Below are 16,743 nucleotides of genomic sequence, written 5' to 3'. Positions count from 1 at the left end.
ATGTTCCCATGCTTGTCTCTAGCAGAATGCATGTTAACTCTTACAAAGAAAGTGACAAGAAAATAAGGGCAACTCTTTATTTTAAGCCCCCCCCCCTTTTAAGCATTTATAGCAAACATTTGATAATTGCTTTATAAACACCATCATGTTGTTGTAAGCAGATATAACTGCTTATTAAATGTATTTGTCAACAACAACAAGTTCCGTCGGCACCCATAAGTGGAGGCTGGTGTATAAACAAATAATGGACAACATAGTAAAAGAGTTGTATGAGAGGTTATAATTGTTAACTCCCTGTACATCAATAAGCACTTAAAAATGGCTATTATGGTGTAGTATAAAGGATTTATTAACGTTTGTATACTGCTCATAAATGCTAAATAGGGCGACTTAAAGTGCAGCAAATGAACAACAAATGGAACGCTCTGTCTAAACTTGAGGAAAACCAACGGCCAGAAATAAAAATTAGAAAAACTAAAAATAATGTAAGGCAGATTTGAATGAAAAAAAACACACAACACATTTAACTGTAGATATTTGTAAGTATGTAACCAACCTGCAGATATATTAATACAACTAATACGTCTTTAAATGAAAAAAAAACACAGAGTAGGTTGTTTTTGACAGATGGTGTTTATTCTCACCAAGGCATCTGACATTAGAATCGCTACAGAGTCCGCCACTTGGGAATGGCTTCTAGAACTCCAGAGAGGGAACACCCAGGCTATGTGGAACAGGGACAGCATTGAAACGAAACCAAGAAAGAAAAGAAACTAACCGTAGGCCAGTAAACACAATCTGCCACCTCATTGGAGGAAAAGCTCCGTCCAAAGCTTTAAAGCTCGTCAGTCTTACTTCCAACTCTGGTCCTCTCGGCTCTCGTGTGAGACTGCTCAGATCGTGGTCCCGCAAAACTAACATTCAGTCAGACTTCATTTTTAATACGTTGTTTACATACATCAGATACGTACTTCGATAATGCCTACATTCAAAAGTGACACCTCACAATCGCGACAGACACATCAGTTACATCAGGGAGACCAGGGGTGTCTCCAGGAAGGCCCCACAAGGATTAGAACTGGGAGACAGATGTGGTTAGGCTCACAACACGGGCAGAGTCTGAAGGCCTCTCCTCTCCAAAAACAAAAAGATACCATTATATATATATATATATATATATATATATATATATATATATATATATATATATATATATATATACATACATACATACACACACACATTGCTCAGTACTGAGCGGACCTCACCCGGAGTCCATGACAAGAAGCCCTCTTGTAGGGTTGAGAGAAGAAGGTGAGCACACAACTTAGCAGCATGGGCTTTAGACGACAACTCAGTAGTGTAGATTCAGTGAGTGTTAACTGCAATATGTGAAGAGTGAACATACAATTTTACATACGATGAAATAAGTGTAGAATACCCTGATCACATTTACGAAGAATTAAGTGCATCTCAAAGACCAATTGTGTTGGTTTTCACAAGTGCTCAATAGTTAAAGGAATAGTTTGACATTTTGGGAAATAAACTTATTCACTTTCTTACAGAATCAGATGAGAAGATTGATACCAGCTACAGCCAGCAGCCTGTTAGCTTAGCTTAGCATAAAGACTGGAAAGGGGGGGGATGGGGAGCAGCTAGGGCTGACTTAAGGTAATAAAATCAGCCAAGCAGCACCTCCCAAGCCCCCCCCCCCCCCCAATTAGGTTAATTTAATTTCAATTAATTTTAAGTAAAAATAGAGTTGGGAAAAGAAGTTACTAGGGCTGTGTATAATTAGAAAAATTACCACACAGTACCCTTGAAGTGATAGCAATAGAGTATTTCATTTGATAATTTCTTTTGTTCTATTTCACTTCATTTGATACCCATCATGTAAACGGAAGCATCTCGGCACGCTGAGTTGCCAATTCGGTCAAATACACCACGCTCAACTTCAGCACACCACAGTATGTGTAGTTGCTGCAGTAGTGGGCCAATCACATTATTCACATTAAATTGAAGAACGCTTGCGGTGATTGGCTGTGAGCAAAACCATACAAAGTCATTTTTTTTCTACCTTTGGGCTGGAAGATAGATTTAGTTAGATAGGGGGGGGGGGGGGCACACTGGTTCTGCTCCGATTGCAGAGAAACAATCCAGGTTGCGAAGACCAGCTACCAACCCGTTAGCTCTGCCACACTTTTCTCCTCTAACTCCTCGTCCTGTCTATTTTTTTTCTAATCTAACACTGCTACCCTTTTCCTGGGTAATTATGTGCCCGCAGGTGTACTTTATGCTGGCACAGAGCTGAGCAGCAGAAATATTTTCTGTGTGTGTGACATGTTCAACTCTTAAATAAACAGCTTGTGAGTACAGGTTCTTATCATGATCCACGGTGACGTAACGTCTACAGCGCAAAAGAGAAAAATATGAGTTTATCCTGCAAAGAATCGTTAACGATACGGTGAACTAAGACCGATTACGACTTTCTGAGCACACAGAGTCTAAGAAAAGAATGAATGTGCTAGTTTCTGTTGAGATGAGATTACTTTCCTGTTGGCTCAGACATAAACGTTACATGGCGTGGAGAGTATGTGTTTTAGGAGTCAGCATTGGGCTTGAGAAGTTAAGGGTCAAAGTGCAGGGCAGCAGCATCAAAAGATGCTCTTAGTGTCCTTCCAGGGTGTTCAGTTACTGGCCACCTCGTCTGCATTGTCAACCGCCTCTAAAGTGCTGTCCAGACCACCACGTGCACGCCAGATCTTCACAGTCCGGTCACTGGAAGACAGGAACACGAAACAGTGAGAAAGAGCAAAATTAGTAACCATATGTAAACAGATGGCAAGTCACTAGGTTTGATGCTACGTAATCTTCCAGACCCTAGTGATGCGTCTGAACTTAAAACTCCAAAACATATGAAATATAATTACGTGATAATGACAAGTGAAGCAGGACATTAGTACCAGAATCTTAAAAATGTATGCTAAAGCTAACTGACAGCCACGGAAAGTGTGTGTGTTGGTGTGTGTCTGGTTGTTGTGAGACTCACTCAGAGGCGGTGAACAGGTGGCTGCTGTTGGTAGAGATGCCGTTGATGGGGCTCTCGTGGCCCTTCAGCTCCCCCAGAGTCCCCAGTGTGTCCGTGTGCCACAGCTTGAGCACCCCACCTCTGCAGCCGCTCAGCAGGGCCGGGGACCCGGGAACAACACCCAGCGCACAAACCCAGTCACGGTGGGCGTTTGGGACTTGCTGTTGGAGAGAAGGAATGAAGGTTTTTATTTTCATCTTTTTATTTTATTTATTTTATGTTTTCTCAATGCATTTTCATGTGTTGTGTAAAGCACTCTGAGCTGCCTTGTTGATGACACACAAACTTACAAATGAATTCAGAACTCTGCATCCAATCAAATACCAAAACAAATATTTCATTGCATCCCTCATCAGTCTCCTCGATCTATATTTGCAATGTATGTATACAGTTTATCTACCATCTTCTATCATCATCATCCAGTACCTGCAGCAGGTCTTTGTGGTCCAGGTCCCACTTCTTGATGCCGTTGTCTCGAGAGCCGCTAAAGAAAATGTCCCCCTGGACCACCAGTGACTCGATGCCATCATAATGGGGAGGTTCAAAGTTGTGTGTGGGGCCGATGCTCCCCAACGAGCCTTCAGTCACATCAAACAGCTGCAACAGCCAGAACACGGCATGTTAAAGGCATGCTACAGATACAGTGCTTTGTTATTGGGAAATCCAACATATAAACTTCATTGCTACAGCAGCTCTTTATTTTCAAAGAGGATTAGAGCATTAGTTTTATTATACTCAAGTTAACCCGGCATGATGGAACTTCCAAAGTCCTTATATGGTATATTTAAACCTTGAATCATACCCTACGTCATTATCACAATTTCTTTTCTTTTTTTTAAGATTATTGTTTGGGCATTTTAGGCCCTTATTACATAGGACAGCTGAAGACGTGAAAGGGGGAGAGAGAGAGGGGGAATGACACGCAGCAAAGGGCCGCAGGTTGGAGCCGAACCTGCGGACGCTGCGACAAAGACTCAGCCTTTGTACATGGGGCACCCGCTCCAACAGGTGAACTATCCAGGCGCCCCCATAAATCATACGTTTAATGTTTTGGCTTTCTTAGACAGGACTCACTGGAAACATTAAAGGGATAGTTCTGTTTTTGTGATATGGGGTATTTCAGTATGAGGTACTTCTCCATAGTCACTGTACTGCCTACAGTAGATGGCGGTCGGAAAGCCCCCAGTTTGGCGGAGCAGGCAGGAGTGCCGACACAGTGCCTAAGCAATTTACTGCTGTGGTCAGGGGCAGCAGCAAAATGCATTTTAGCCATCTAAAAAAAAAAAAAAATCAATATCAATTTAAGTGTACATTTTATATACAATATTTTAACCACTTTACCTTGTACCTAGCCGCTATATCCATATATGCTTTCTCCAAAGCCACCAGACTCCTTTGACAAAAACAGTCATTTTACCTTGCAGAACTCCGGAGTTGCTGGTCTACCGCTGCCTCCATCGGTTAGTTTATTTGTGTTATTGTGCGACTTTGGTGTTTTATAGAGTTAGTTTGAATTCACCAAACTCAAAACAGTAACACAACAAAATTACAATACGTTTGGATGCTGCCCGTGCTGCCTTTGTCCACAGCAGAACATTGCTTAGCTTCCGTGTCTGTACTCCTATCTGCATTCCCAAACTGGGGGCGTGCCAACCGGCATGGATAAGTACCTCACACAACCACACTTCAAAATATCCGATCTATCCCTTTAAGAGCATGTGCTGGGTGTAAATACAGACAGACAAACCCACCTTGATGTAGTGGTCCTTGGACCCGGTGATCACCAGGTCTTGGTTGTTTCCAGACTGATCCACAGTCAGACACATCACCGGACCCAGGTGACCGGTAAGTTTCCCTGTGGATGCAAACCTGACAGAGAGGGGAACGCCACGTCAAAAACAAAATGATATTAAATCAAATACAAGGTTTTAAATACCGGGTTATGGTGCCTAAACAGTTTTTACTTCATAAATAATTCACTCATGTTAAAAAAAAAAAAAAAGTCACGTGGGTAAACAAAGTTTGTGAATTGAGTTCGGAGCATTTCATCTTAGTGCATATTGATTTAAAGTTATTTCAATCATCCAGACTGCTGATTATAAAATGTTTTTACTTTCTAAGAGGAACAATTCATCAAAACGTATACTAGCTGGCTGTAAATAATGGATGACAGCTTTGGATTGGATGCCTGTCAGGTTTCACATCGTAATGAAATTGGGCGGTAAATTAACTCAAGGTGTGTGTACATCTGAAAATGTTGAAGCGGTATCAGAATGCAGTAAAAATGCAGAGAATGATCAACGGTTAGCACTGTTTCATATAAGACTTTAATACACTGTTTTTTGAATTTACATTTTCTTCCAGTAAAAATGCAATTTTATATTGACTTTGTAGATATTTTCACTTAAAAAAAAACAACAAACGGCAACAAACGACTACTGTTGACTGTAATGCTACTGTATGCTGAGAGTAATCTACAAATAACAAGTATGTTCTTTGATCTAACAAAGTGAGGCAATGTTAATAGTCAACAAGCCTTGAATTTCAAATTAACTAAATGGTAATAATGTTTTTAATCATAAAGTTTTAAAGGCAAGTAAAAAATTGTATTGGTTGGTGGCGTTATAAGAAAAATCCCCAAACTCATTTAAAGTCATTCTCTGGGATAATTACTTCATGTACAAAACGTCATGACAATCCATCCAACAGTTGTGAAGACATTTCACTATAGATCAAAGAGACTGCCATCCCAAAACCACATCGCTAGAGCGACTAAAAAACACACACACACAGACACACACAGACACAGTTGCCAAAAGCCCAAATGATCAATGTGCAGTATCACGGTCTGAATTTTCTCTGACGATGTATTTAAATTCAGCCCCTCTGCTTACCTTCGAAGATCCCAGACTCTGACTGAGTTTCCGGCGGCGGCGTACAGAACCGTCCCATTGGGGTTGAGAGCGATCTGGTTGATCTGGTTCTCTCCTGCTGGGATGGTGACCGTCCGGCTGGTGTTAGACGCACAGACATCCCCAACAGTAACCTGACCAGAGGACCTGGAGCCACATGGAGGACACTGATGTATGAATCTGCAGAGGCATTCCCACACTCACCCAGACGTTATGGATGTAGGTGCGACTTTCAAATTGATGTGACATTAGTCCGAATTTGTTACTTGTGATCTTGTCAAGAAACGGTTACTTTTATATAAAAATAAAAAAAATAAAAAAAAAAATAAAAAAAAATCTCATTACAGACGTGGAGCTGAAGCATACTGTTAAATGTAAATTTATATTTAGGTATTAGCTTCTTTTAAGATAATTAAGGGCATTTTTTGTACATATTACTTTTGAAAAAACGTTGGAAATCATGGTACTTGGAGAGCGCAGACCTCCACCAAGACCGCCGCACTCACGTTAGTATCCGGATGCACTTGGCCGAGTCCCGGATGTCCCAGACTTTGATGTAGGAGGTGGAGACAGTGAAGACCAAACTGGAGCTGTAGCGGACTGACACCACGTTGTTGGGATGACCAGCCAGGGACATTATCTCCTGACCCGTCACCAGATTCCACACCTTACAGGTCCGGTCTGCAAGAAGACACAGTCTATCATCTCCATCTCCATTTGTTACATATTTAGGGAATGCAGGGAAGATGCTGAGAAGAGGAGGCCAAAACTGGAGCAACAGAGTGCAGCTCTGCAGCAAGGCATAAAACACAAACCCTGTTCCCAATGATAACAAAACAAAAGTTACAAAGAGCAATGGTTTTATCTGGTAAAAAAATAAATTAAATAAGAAGCTATGGGGATACATGATCATTTAAATATTTAATCTAGTTGATTGCCAATATATTTACCTCCAGTCATCATCATAAAAAGCTCCTTCACCATAAGAGTTTTACTGTATGTACGATGTCATTTCATCCTATTACCTCATTTATCCACACACTGTGCATATGACAATGTTCATTAATACCTGTCAGGTTTTATTGGCGGTTATATAAAAGCATAACAGCTTGTCAAAGTGTAATAAAAAGTGAAGAGGTGAGGGAAGGTAGGAGGGAGAGAGGATTGTGGGTATTTACCTTTGGATCCGGTGAAGAGAAGGTCATCAGTGCAGTCGACACAGAGAACAGCTTTGCTGTGTCCCTCTGCCACGTGGACGCACTGCAACGTCGCAGACCGACTGCTTTTAGTGGGTGGCACCGGGTTAATGACGCCCCTGGAGAAAACACACACACACACACACATCAATAGGTGCAGCGTGGACATAACACTGTCTAATAATCTGAGTGCAGCTCAGATATAAATCACACCCACACAACCAGTCATGCACAGCATGCAGCTCTTGTGACTGAATCAAAAATAGAAAGAGGTGACAGAACAGACCAAAGACTAATGAGACAGTTGTGAACAGAGTCACCCTTAGTGTGTTGAAGAAAAGAAGAGAGTCCATAATACCCCTGCACCATCAGAAGCATTTCCAGCCTATAATAGATTTTTATTTTAAAAAACACCCAAGGAGACAAAGACAGATGATCATTTGAAACCAGCGGTGTCGGATCATCAGGGACCTTAAGTTCTAAAGCATCACCGAAACCCACATCGATCACTAATTGGCTGGTCGTGTTGACAAATTGGCATCGGATAGTGTAATTGTACAAATCATTACTCTCTAACTCTCCAACAGTAGCTACCAGCATCAGCAGAGCAGCAGGATGAGCTGATGGTGTACCACGGATCCAGACGTCGATATTTAGGAGTTTTCAATGAATGAGGTTTAAAAGAAGTGTTGTGCAGAATAAAAGGCTCACTGAAATAAAAAAACAGCTCATAAAAAGAGATTGAGGGCTCAGGCTCAATAGCAGTAACACGCTTAACAAAATGACACTGTTTGGGTTTAGTGTAATTACCTATTGGTTATAGAAAGGAAATGCATTTATTGTTTTTAACCCCATTCACTGTTCATGTCTGGTAAATCTAGGGTTTTGTGCCAGGACACCACAGCAGAGTGGGACGAAACCACTGGGAGAGGAGCTTGATAAAATGCTTGTTTTTCATAAGAAAAAAGATGAAATCCACACCGCGTGTGTCTGTGGTCCCCTGTACACCAGAAGTGAAATTTTAGTAAACCTTGTGGCAGAGGAAAAAAAAAAAAAAAAAGACAAAACGTTGTACTTGGGTGGATTGGTGAGAGGAGGGGAAACAGAACGCAGGATGTGGTTGAAGGACATGTGGCGGCATCGATTCATCCTGGAGAGTAAGAGGATCCAATATACCTGATTAGCTACTGAATTAAACACTAATTACTTCCTGTTCTGACCAAGTTCCTTATCCTTAATCATTCTGTGTTGGGTACAACTTGACTTCAAGAAGAGCTAACTCTAGAGTGAGCCTATGTATTATGTGATACAGTAAGTTGGGAAATAAGGCAGGAATTTGACAAAAGTGACAGATTTTGGAATGCAATGCTCCTACTCATCCGCAGCATCTTTTCCAAACTCTAATGTGACTCTCTTGCAGGCTTGTTTCAATTCTGCTTATCTCTAGTTCTTACTTATCCTGTAGGACGTTTGCAGTATGGCCCAGATACCCTGTTATACGGCTAAACGCAGCAACGTGGTTACTGGGACAAGAGGTAGCAGAGAGAGGAAGAGGCAGGCTGCTCTTCTGGTTCCTGATGACTGGGATGTGGAGGAAGACAGTAGGGCTGCCAATTAAGCTGCAGCATAATAAAAGTGTGTGCTAAGCTGTTTACACACTATTTGCAGGAGTGTGGGAGGACTACATGGAGACAGAAGGGAGATGCATATGCAGCATTCACGTCATATGGGAGCAACCACCAGGACAGGAAAAAAAAAAGTCTAGCGCATTCAGATTCATCTGAAGCCCTAAAGAAGACATTACTGAGGTTTCCTGTTCAATGTGAAAGATCCTGCCTCAGTGGAGCTCCACAGAAAACATTCCTTAGTACATTTCACAGCAGTCTATTCAAAAGGTCTTCTTTTTAATTATTTAAAAGCCTAACACATCCCAGAGATTTCATAGCCTAGTTTCAGTTTCAGCATGGTCAACTTTATCTTTACAGCCCAAAATTACATAAAAGAAATCCTCAGACCCTTGACCCTCCTTCAGTGTTGTCAAGCTACAGCGTTTGTTTTGAAGGCTTTTCACTGTAACAAGAGAAACAATTATTTACAATTATTGGTCTAACAATAATACCAAGACGAATTTAACACTAGCATAATGCACCTTATATAAAAACCATCTTCTATCAGCAGCTTAAATCAAACTGAAGCCGTCATGCACCAGAAAATAAAATGGTCGGATGGATGAAAAATGAATAAACTACTTAGATTCTTATCCTTAAAAAAATGTCACATCTAGCCTGGGTGGTGGCAGAGTAAATGCTACGTTGTAGCCAAAAGGGCTCCTTTAAGTTCTTCTGGTGAGTCCTTGTAGCCTAGTAGTCAACACATATACCGTGTAATTACAGCATCCCTGGTTCAGTTCTGCTCAGGAGCTCTTGTTGAATGTTATTTTCCTTCTCTTTCTTCAGGATTCTTGTCTGTCCCTACAATAAATCTAAAAACAAAATCGGTCGATCAATAAAAGGTAAACCTCCAAACAAAAGGAATAATAGCTTGATCCTCCTCAAATCACAAAATGCCATGTCATAAAACTATTGTATGCCACTTAATAAACCACTCTACACTGTGACGGAGACCTTTAAATGCATAACCAGACAATCTGAGTAGTGTTGGTAACCAGTGGAAATCTGAGATTGCATAGTGCATAGATATGACATGAATGCAGCAATATTCAGTACGGTCAGTGTGTGAGTGCATCACACACTGAACATGCGTGTCAGAGTGCAGAGTGAAAGTAAAGTAATGAAAGTAAATGTTGCTTCAAGTTGGAAAACAGCCGATGTGTAAAGCACAGAGGTAAACGTGCCAACAAATGCTTAAAAATAATACAACTTAAGTAAAAATAATGAAACTTAAGTAACTATTAAACTTAAGTAACTGTTTTCAATAGTATCATTAACACGAAAATACAATTCAGTTATCAATTTATAAAGTAATCTCGGTCTTCCAGTGTTATATTTTGTAAGACAGGATGACGGGAAACGTTTTAAACACAATCATTTTTCAGCAGATGCAAAGCCAAATTTATCAGAGCAGTTTACTCGGCACATTCTTTCATTTCAGTCTCGCTTACAAATATCTACTGTTAAGACAAAGAAAGGGAAAGGACAGAGATTTCCTCAATAAATAAAAATGTGTATCACAAGTAGATCAGCAGCAGAGGGGTTGATCAGCAAGTTGAACACTGAATTTGAGTCAAAACTACTCAATAAAGAGACATCCAAGTTAGGTAGGAACATTAGGACTTTAAATTCAGCATAGAACTTGGCAAGTTAAAGGTAATCACACCAGGCGCAGAGCATTTTTGATTTAGTTGAGACCACATGCTTCTTCAAATCAGGAAACCAAGATAAGAAAAATTAGTAGAGTTGAAGTTATTTTTGCTTTTTCTCGGCTTTGCAGCCACAACGTCAGCGACAAGCTCTTACTGTTTAATCTCCTTGACCTTTGCCCTGTCAGCCGCTGCTTGTGACTTGTTATACGTCTTCCTGCGAGAAAACGGGGAAGGCTCTGGCGATGGCTTTTCCATCCCTGACGAAGTTCTGGATCCAGAACTGATCGTTTCAGTTTCATAAAGTTATCCACAGACAACACAAAAGACAGTGTACAAAAAAATAATGATAAAACAACAGAAGGATGTAAAATGATCATAAAATAACGGCAACAATGAAGAGATTAGCATGCAGTACACACAGAAACACGTTACCTGATATTTAAAGTCCCAAAACAGAGGTGGTTCTTCGACAAGCTCATGTTTAACTACTGAGGACAGTCGATTTTGTGCTACACTAAAACATAGTTCTATTACTTTAGTCAGTTAGTCTTTTTTGTTTTGTTTGAAGCATGGCCTTTCACAAGCCAAGTAAAGCAGTCTGGTTAGTATTTTTGCTTTCAGTGTGTAACCGAGCTGCATTAAGGAATAAAAAAGGCCGTTTTTGCAGGGTATGTAATAAATAAGCCATACAAATGTTAATATTGTCTCCTCTTTACATGCTTTTACTTCAAAGGACTCATCAGTTGGAGTAAGGTATGGCTGTTTGATGTAAGGATGCTCATGAATAATGTGAAACAAAATTAACTAAAGCAGAGGACGGTGCAGCAAAATCAAACATGCAGGAAGGAAGGAAGCAGTAATTATTATTGTGTTAGCAAGAGAGTGCCGCGCCTGGACTTACATGCTGCCCATTTTAGAGGAAAAGCCGGGAGAGAGAGCTGTGTAGTCCCTGACTGATGAGCCTGACGACTCCATGTCTCCTCCCCCATCCGGTGTTTCAGCTAACGGCAGCATCGGACTGGAGAAGTCTGCGGTGGGTGCGTCAGGGGCGGAGTCACTGTTTGCGTACAGCAACTCCATCTGAGTGGTGGTCCTCCTACGAGCCTGAGGAGCACAGATAAGAAAGAAATTAAGAAAAGAAGTAATTTAGGAAATACTGGTGTATGCGGAGAATACGGCATAGACACATTGTAATACCTTATTTCTTGTTTTGGTTTCTCCGCAAATTTTCATGAGATCTGACGTCAAGGTGCTAAAGGGGATACACGAGTTTTATATGTCATAAACATTTGTAAAAACACACAGTACATAACAGAAAAGATACAATGTAACATTAAATATAAACTTATAATACAAACATAACATTAACAAATCATATAACGCAACACAAAACAGAAATGCAACATCCAAATAAAATAATGTAACATAACATTAACATAAAAGTTAAACATAATAAAATAACGTAACATTTACATGAACAAGACATATACAGTACATACAATAACCCCACGACAACACAACAAAGACATAAATAAAAGAACAACATAACACATAAAATAATGCAACATAATATAAACGTATCATAAGATTCAAATACTTAAACTTACTTTCCCTCTGCAGAAGGGCTCTGGGCTGACTCATCACTGCTGCTATCATCCCCATTGTCTGCCAAATGAGATCAGTGAATAATATGAAGAGTTGATAGAAAACCCTAAGATCACTGCTTATGATTTTCTAAAAGGGTTCTTAGCAAGTACACTTTTCCTACGGCTAAGTAACGTATCCTTTTGTTCACTTTCACCAAAGGGTGATGCAATTTTCTTTACTTCATTAATTTTTTTACAGAGCTCAAAATGGATGAAGAAAGATGAACAAGGGAAGCAGATGAGGGCGATGTCAGCGCGGCGCCATGCTGTTTTATTGACAAACAGAAACTTGGTCCTCACTGGATGGGAAAGGGTCAGAGGTCAGAGAGCGGCCAGGTGGGGAGGGTTAAAAGAGAGATGTGTATATGAGACAACAAGGTGGAGGAGTCAGTGCGTTGCTCCTGATGGGGTCCGCTGACCTACAGGGTTTGACAAAGCTAAAATATCCATGTTGTATGGTTCCTGTGGAAGGGTCTTTTGTTAGCAGGATGCTAAAGCATGGAGGCTGTAGCACATGGTGAGCTAGGAGGACGAGGTAGAGTATCCAGACGAGGGGAAGGGAAGGGAGAGGTCAGCAGACGGATGGAGGGAAGCCTTGGTTGCATTGCACCTCATGCACCTGTTCCATATTATGTTTCGTTAGTTTTCAAAGTGCAAAGGGAAGGAACCATGCATTCGTAACACAGATAAGAGTCTAATGTGGTTTCACTTACCAGCCGGGACGTTACCTAGTTCTGTATAAACATAAGACAAAAAAAAAAAAAAAAAAAGGAAAATTTGGGGGAACAGAAAAAAGGCAATGCACAAATCAAAAACACTGTCCCCCGAAATTCTAAAAAAGAAAATAAAGTGCAACTACTGTAAACAGAGCATCCTACTGAAGAGAGGCTGGCAAACATACTTTTGCATTTACAACACAAAAAGTTGCAGAAATGTGGTGGTAAAAAATTCTGTCAAATAAACTGTAATCTATAACACTTTTAGGAATTTGTATTATAGTAATATAACGTTAACAGTGGGATTATGTGCCAGTTGGACAATAATTAGGCCAGCTTTTATTCAGCAGAAGGCAACAGGCGAGAGCATGTCATTAGAACCCAATCATGCAACTGACCAGTAACCCAGTACACTTCCTGAAAGGCCAAGTGCTTTGTAACTCACGCGTGTAAATGGTAAATTTACAGTATTTAACAGAATTGTTGTGGGAGAGAAACAACGTCGTCGTCCCAGAATAAAATCTGAATCCCAGTTTTCCTTGACTTGATATTAATGAGACTTCCAGGAGGTGTGCTGGGTTAAACCAGGGCTCTGGCCCGGGTTTTTGATCCTCATCTTCACTTCAATCTCAACCCGAACAAACGCTGTCGTTACCTTGCAGGGCATTCCCCAGCAGGGCATCCAGCTCGGGGTTGAACTCGGCCTTCTCCTTCAGCATGTGAAAGAGCAGCTGGTTCTGTGTGGCGCTGGTGATCTCCGTCTGCTTCAGCCGGCCCTCCATCACCTTCACCTGAGACTCCCTCTGGGCTGCCTGGAGACCCTGAAGAGGTCAGACCGCAGACATACAATATTGATGTTCTTCTTCACTGTCCATCTCAAATTTACACCCACATCTCTGCGATATGGTAAAATAGTTGCATGTGTAACTACATAGCATCCATAGTCCTATCAATCTGCATTTCTCTGAAATTTTGCTGGAATTGAAAGGTTACAAAAAAAAAAAAAAAGCCACTTTACTTTCTAAGTTGTTATGCATCTTTTGTTGTGGTTTTGTGTCTCTGTAGTATTTCTGTGTCTCTTTGTAGTTATTTTGTCTGTTTGCAGTTGCTTTGCATTTCTTTCTGGTCATTTTGCATCTCTTCGTGGTCAGTATGTGTCCGTTCAAGTGACATCTGGCAGGTGAAGGCCAGGGGGGCCCCTGCCACTTGGTAGGCCTGGTAGACTCCTTCAGTAATCCATTCATGTGTATGTTAAAGGACATTATCTTGATGTACAGTTGTGTTCAAAATAATAGCAGTGTGATTTTAAAAAAAGTGAATAATGTTTAAAATCCTTAGAATAGCTTTTAATTCCATAATATCATTGCATTGGAACACTGCACATTCAATTCCAAATCAAAACATGACCAAAGTTTGTGTTATACCTTTACAGAAAGTGAAGAAAAAGGAACATTAGGCTGTTAACATTAAGCAGTATTTGCATTTTTCTTTACAAACTCAAACATTTACTGTATAAACTGAAAAATGTCTCAAGTGTTTGCTTTACTTTGAATCACTGCACTAATAATTAGTTGCATAACCGTTATTTCTGAGAACTGCTTCACATCTGTGTTGCATGGAGTCGACCAACTTCTGGCACCTGTGAACAGGTATTCTAGCCCAGTACGATTGAACTACATTCCACAATTCCTCTGCATTACTGGGTTTTGCCTCAGAAACAGCATTTTTTTATGTCACCCCACAAGTTTTCTATGGGATTGAGGTCTGGGGATTGGGCTGGCCACTCCATAACATCAATCTTTGCTCGCTTACTGGTGTGTTTTGGGTCATTGTCTTGTTAAAAGACCCATTTCAAAAGGCATTTCCTCTTCAGCATGAGGCAACATGACGTCTTCAAGTACTTTGATGTATTGAAACTGATCCATGATCCCTGGTATGCGATAAATGGGCCCAACACCACAGTATGAGAAACACCCCCATAACATGATTTTTGCACCAACATGCTTTACTGTCTTCACAGTGTACTGTGGCTTGAATTCAGTGCATGGGGGTCGTCGGACAAACTGTCATGGTACATGTCTTTTTTTCAGCAATGGGACTTTGCGGGGGCTTCTAGCTGATAGCTTTGCTTCACATAGCCTTCTTCTGATCGTAACAGTACTCACAGGTAACTTTAAGTCTTCTTTGATTTTCCTGGAGCTGATCATTGGTTGAGCCTTTGCCATTTTGGCTATTCTTCGTTCCAGTCGAATGGTAGTTGACCGTTTTTTCCCACGTCGTTCAGGCTTTGGATGCCATTTCAAGGCATTTGAAATCATTTTGGCTGAGCAGCCTATACTTTTCTGCACTTCTTTATATGTTTTCCCCTCTCCAATCAACTTTTTAATCAAAGTCCGCTGTTCCTCAGAGCAATGACTGGAACGACCCATTTTGCTGAGTATTTCAGTGTGAAATGCACTATAAACAGCATGTACAACATTTGCTTTCTTCCTTCCTTAAATATGGGCCATAATTGGCACCTGTTTCTTCACAGAATCAATCACCTCACTAATTGAACACAACGCTGCTATTATTTTGAACATGCCCCTTTCAATTACAGATTCAATTACACAGAATGAGCAGCATGCATGTCATGACTGTTGGGTCTGTTGGTTTTCTGACTCTACAACACTTACATGTAGAAATATCACTTCTACCAAAAAATTTGATTTATGGAGGTTAGTGATGTTGGACTGCTATTATTTTGAACACAACTGTAAATCTCACAGATTTAGCCAAATGGCTTCTACAGACCATGACCAAGTAACATTGGCTGATCCATGATTGTATTCACGTTTTTTGAAAAGCAACAAGAAGCCCAGACTGTGGTGTACCAATGTGATTGTGGGGCTGGTACCTTGTTGATAGCCATGGACATAAAGTGATCCAACAGAAAACGAGCTTCTGTCAAGGTACAGGAACCAATCACAGCAGAAATGTCCACTGTGTCGCCTTCCTCCTGGAAAAAAAACCCAGTGTAAATTCATACAAACAAAAAAAAATTGTGAAGAACTAAATTCTCTGAAACTCTCTAAGACAAAGAATACTTTCCATCACATAAAATAGTTAAAAAGTAGTTGGTTTCATTCATGTTCTCCTCCATTTAACCAATTCCCAAAGTTATTACCTTGGTTTCCTCCATCTGCATGATGTTGGCCTGACAGTCTGCGATGCTGTCATTGATGTAGTCAATGTTGGCCGTCAACGCATCCACTTCCTCGTTAAGGGGAAGCGCTGCCTTCTCGGCCTCTGGGCCCTCCCTGTCCAGCCGCTCCCTCTTCCGGATGACCTTCTCTTTACGCTTGGTCAGCTCCTCTCGTTGCTATGAACACAAATACACTTTGTTGACTTCAGAAATTTTAACAGATTGCAGTCCATCAAGTCATTTCTAAATGTGTAACATGGTAAATGTTGCAGAAGTACAGGGGAGGGAACAAGCCAAGGTCTTTTTTCATCGTGCAAAAACCAGATGATGTAGCAGTAGTTAAAGCCTCCTCTGAGGTCAGGATTTGACATCATTTTCCCCAAAACAAACCTTTGTTTTCAACTCCTCAGTTCTCACTGACTAAACAGCATTAACGTGTCAGCCTTCTCACATATATCAGCCAGACACTTCTCAAGCATTTTTAATGCCAGATCATTTTGATTCAGCAGAGAATTTAGTCAGAATTTACTAGCAACTGAAACACAAAGTAAGTGTATACTTCTATTTGGGTATTAGACTGTTCAGGCTTAACAGTAATCAAATGTAAACAGCAACCTAATACCTACCTATTAACGTGTTGTATTTGTGTAAATCTATATTAAAAGTAAACTGTTGTGTG

At 40.6% G+C, this 16,743-nt stretch overlaps 1 protein-coding gene across 1 annotated transcript in view; it reads right to left on the bottom strand.

Annotated features, from left to right (window-relative positions):
• Positions 1-1,226: 1,226 nt before the first annotated feature.
• kif21a (kinesin family member 21A) overlaps positions 1,227-16,743 on the bottom strand; it is a 54,417-nt gene continuing 38,900 nt past the window's right edge. The window contains exons 20-36 of the mRNA XM_078256534.1: positions 16,047-16,241; positions 15,777-15,878; positions 13,536-13,701; positions 12,878-12,898; positions 12,126-12,183; positions 11,716-11,770; positions 11,420-11,622; positions 10,673-10,798; positions 8,651-8,803; positions 8,272-8,346; positions 7,179-7,315; positions 6,507-6,681; positions 5,983-6,147; positions 4,840-4,957; positions 3,515-3,685; positions 3,050-3,249; positions 1,227-2,778 (exon numbers count right to left, since the gene is read on the bottom strand). Of these exons, the coding sequence (XP_078112660.1) occupies positions 2,688-2,778; positions 3,050-3,249; positions 3,515-3,685; positions 4,840-4,957; positions 5,983-6,147; positions 6,507-6,681; positions 7,179-7,315; positions 8,272-8,346; positions 8,651-8,803; positions 10,673-10,798; positions 11,420-11,622; positions 11,716-11,770; positions 12,126-12,183; positions 12,878-12,898; positions 13,536-13,701; positions 15,777-15,878; positions 16,047-16,241 (2,211 nt within the window). The 3' untranslated portion in view covers positions 1,227-2,687. The remainder of the gene's footprint in view (positions 2,779-3,049; positions 3,250-3,514; positions 3,686-4,839; positions 4,958-5,982; positions 6,148-6,506; positions 6,682-7,178; positions 7,316-8,271; positions 8,347-8,650; positions 8,804-10,672; positions 10,799-11,419; positions 11,623-11,715; positions 11,771-12,125; positions 12,184-12,877; positions 12,899-13,535; positions 13,702-15,776; positions 15,879-16,046; positions 16,242-16,743) is intronic.

This window comes from Sander vitreus, chromosome 8 (assembly GCF_031162955.1).
Source record: "Sander vitreus isolate 19-12246 chromosome 8, sanVit1, whole genome shotgun sequence".
Taxonomy (NCBI): Eukaryota; Metazoa; Chordata; class Actinopteri; order Perciformes; family Percidae; genus Sander; species Sander vitreus.
Note: the sequence above shows the minus strand (reverse complement) of the source record. Positions and strands in the feature narration are given on the sequence as shown.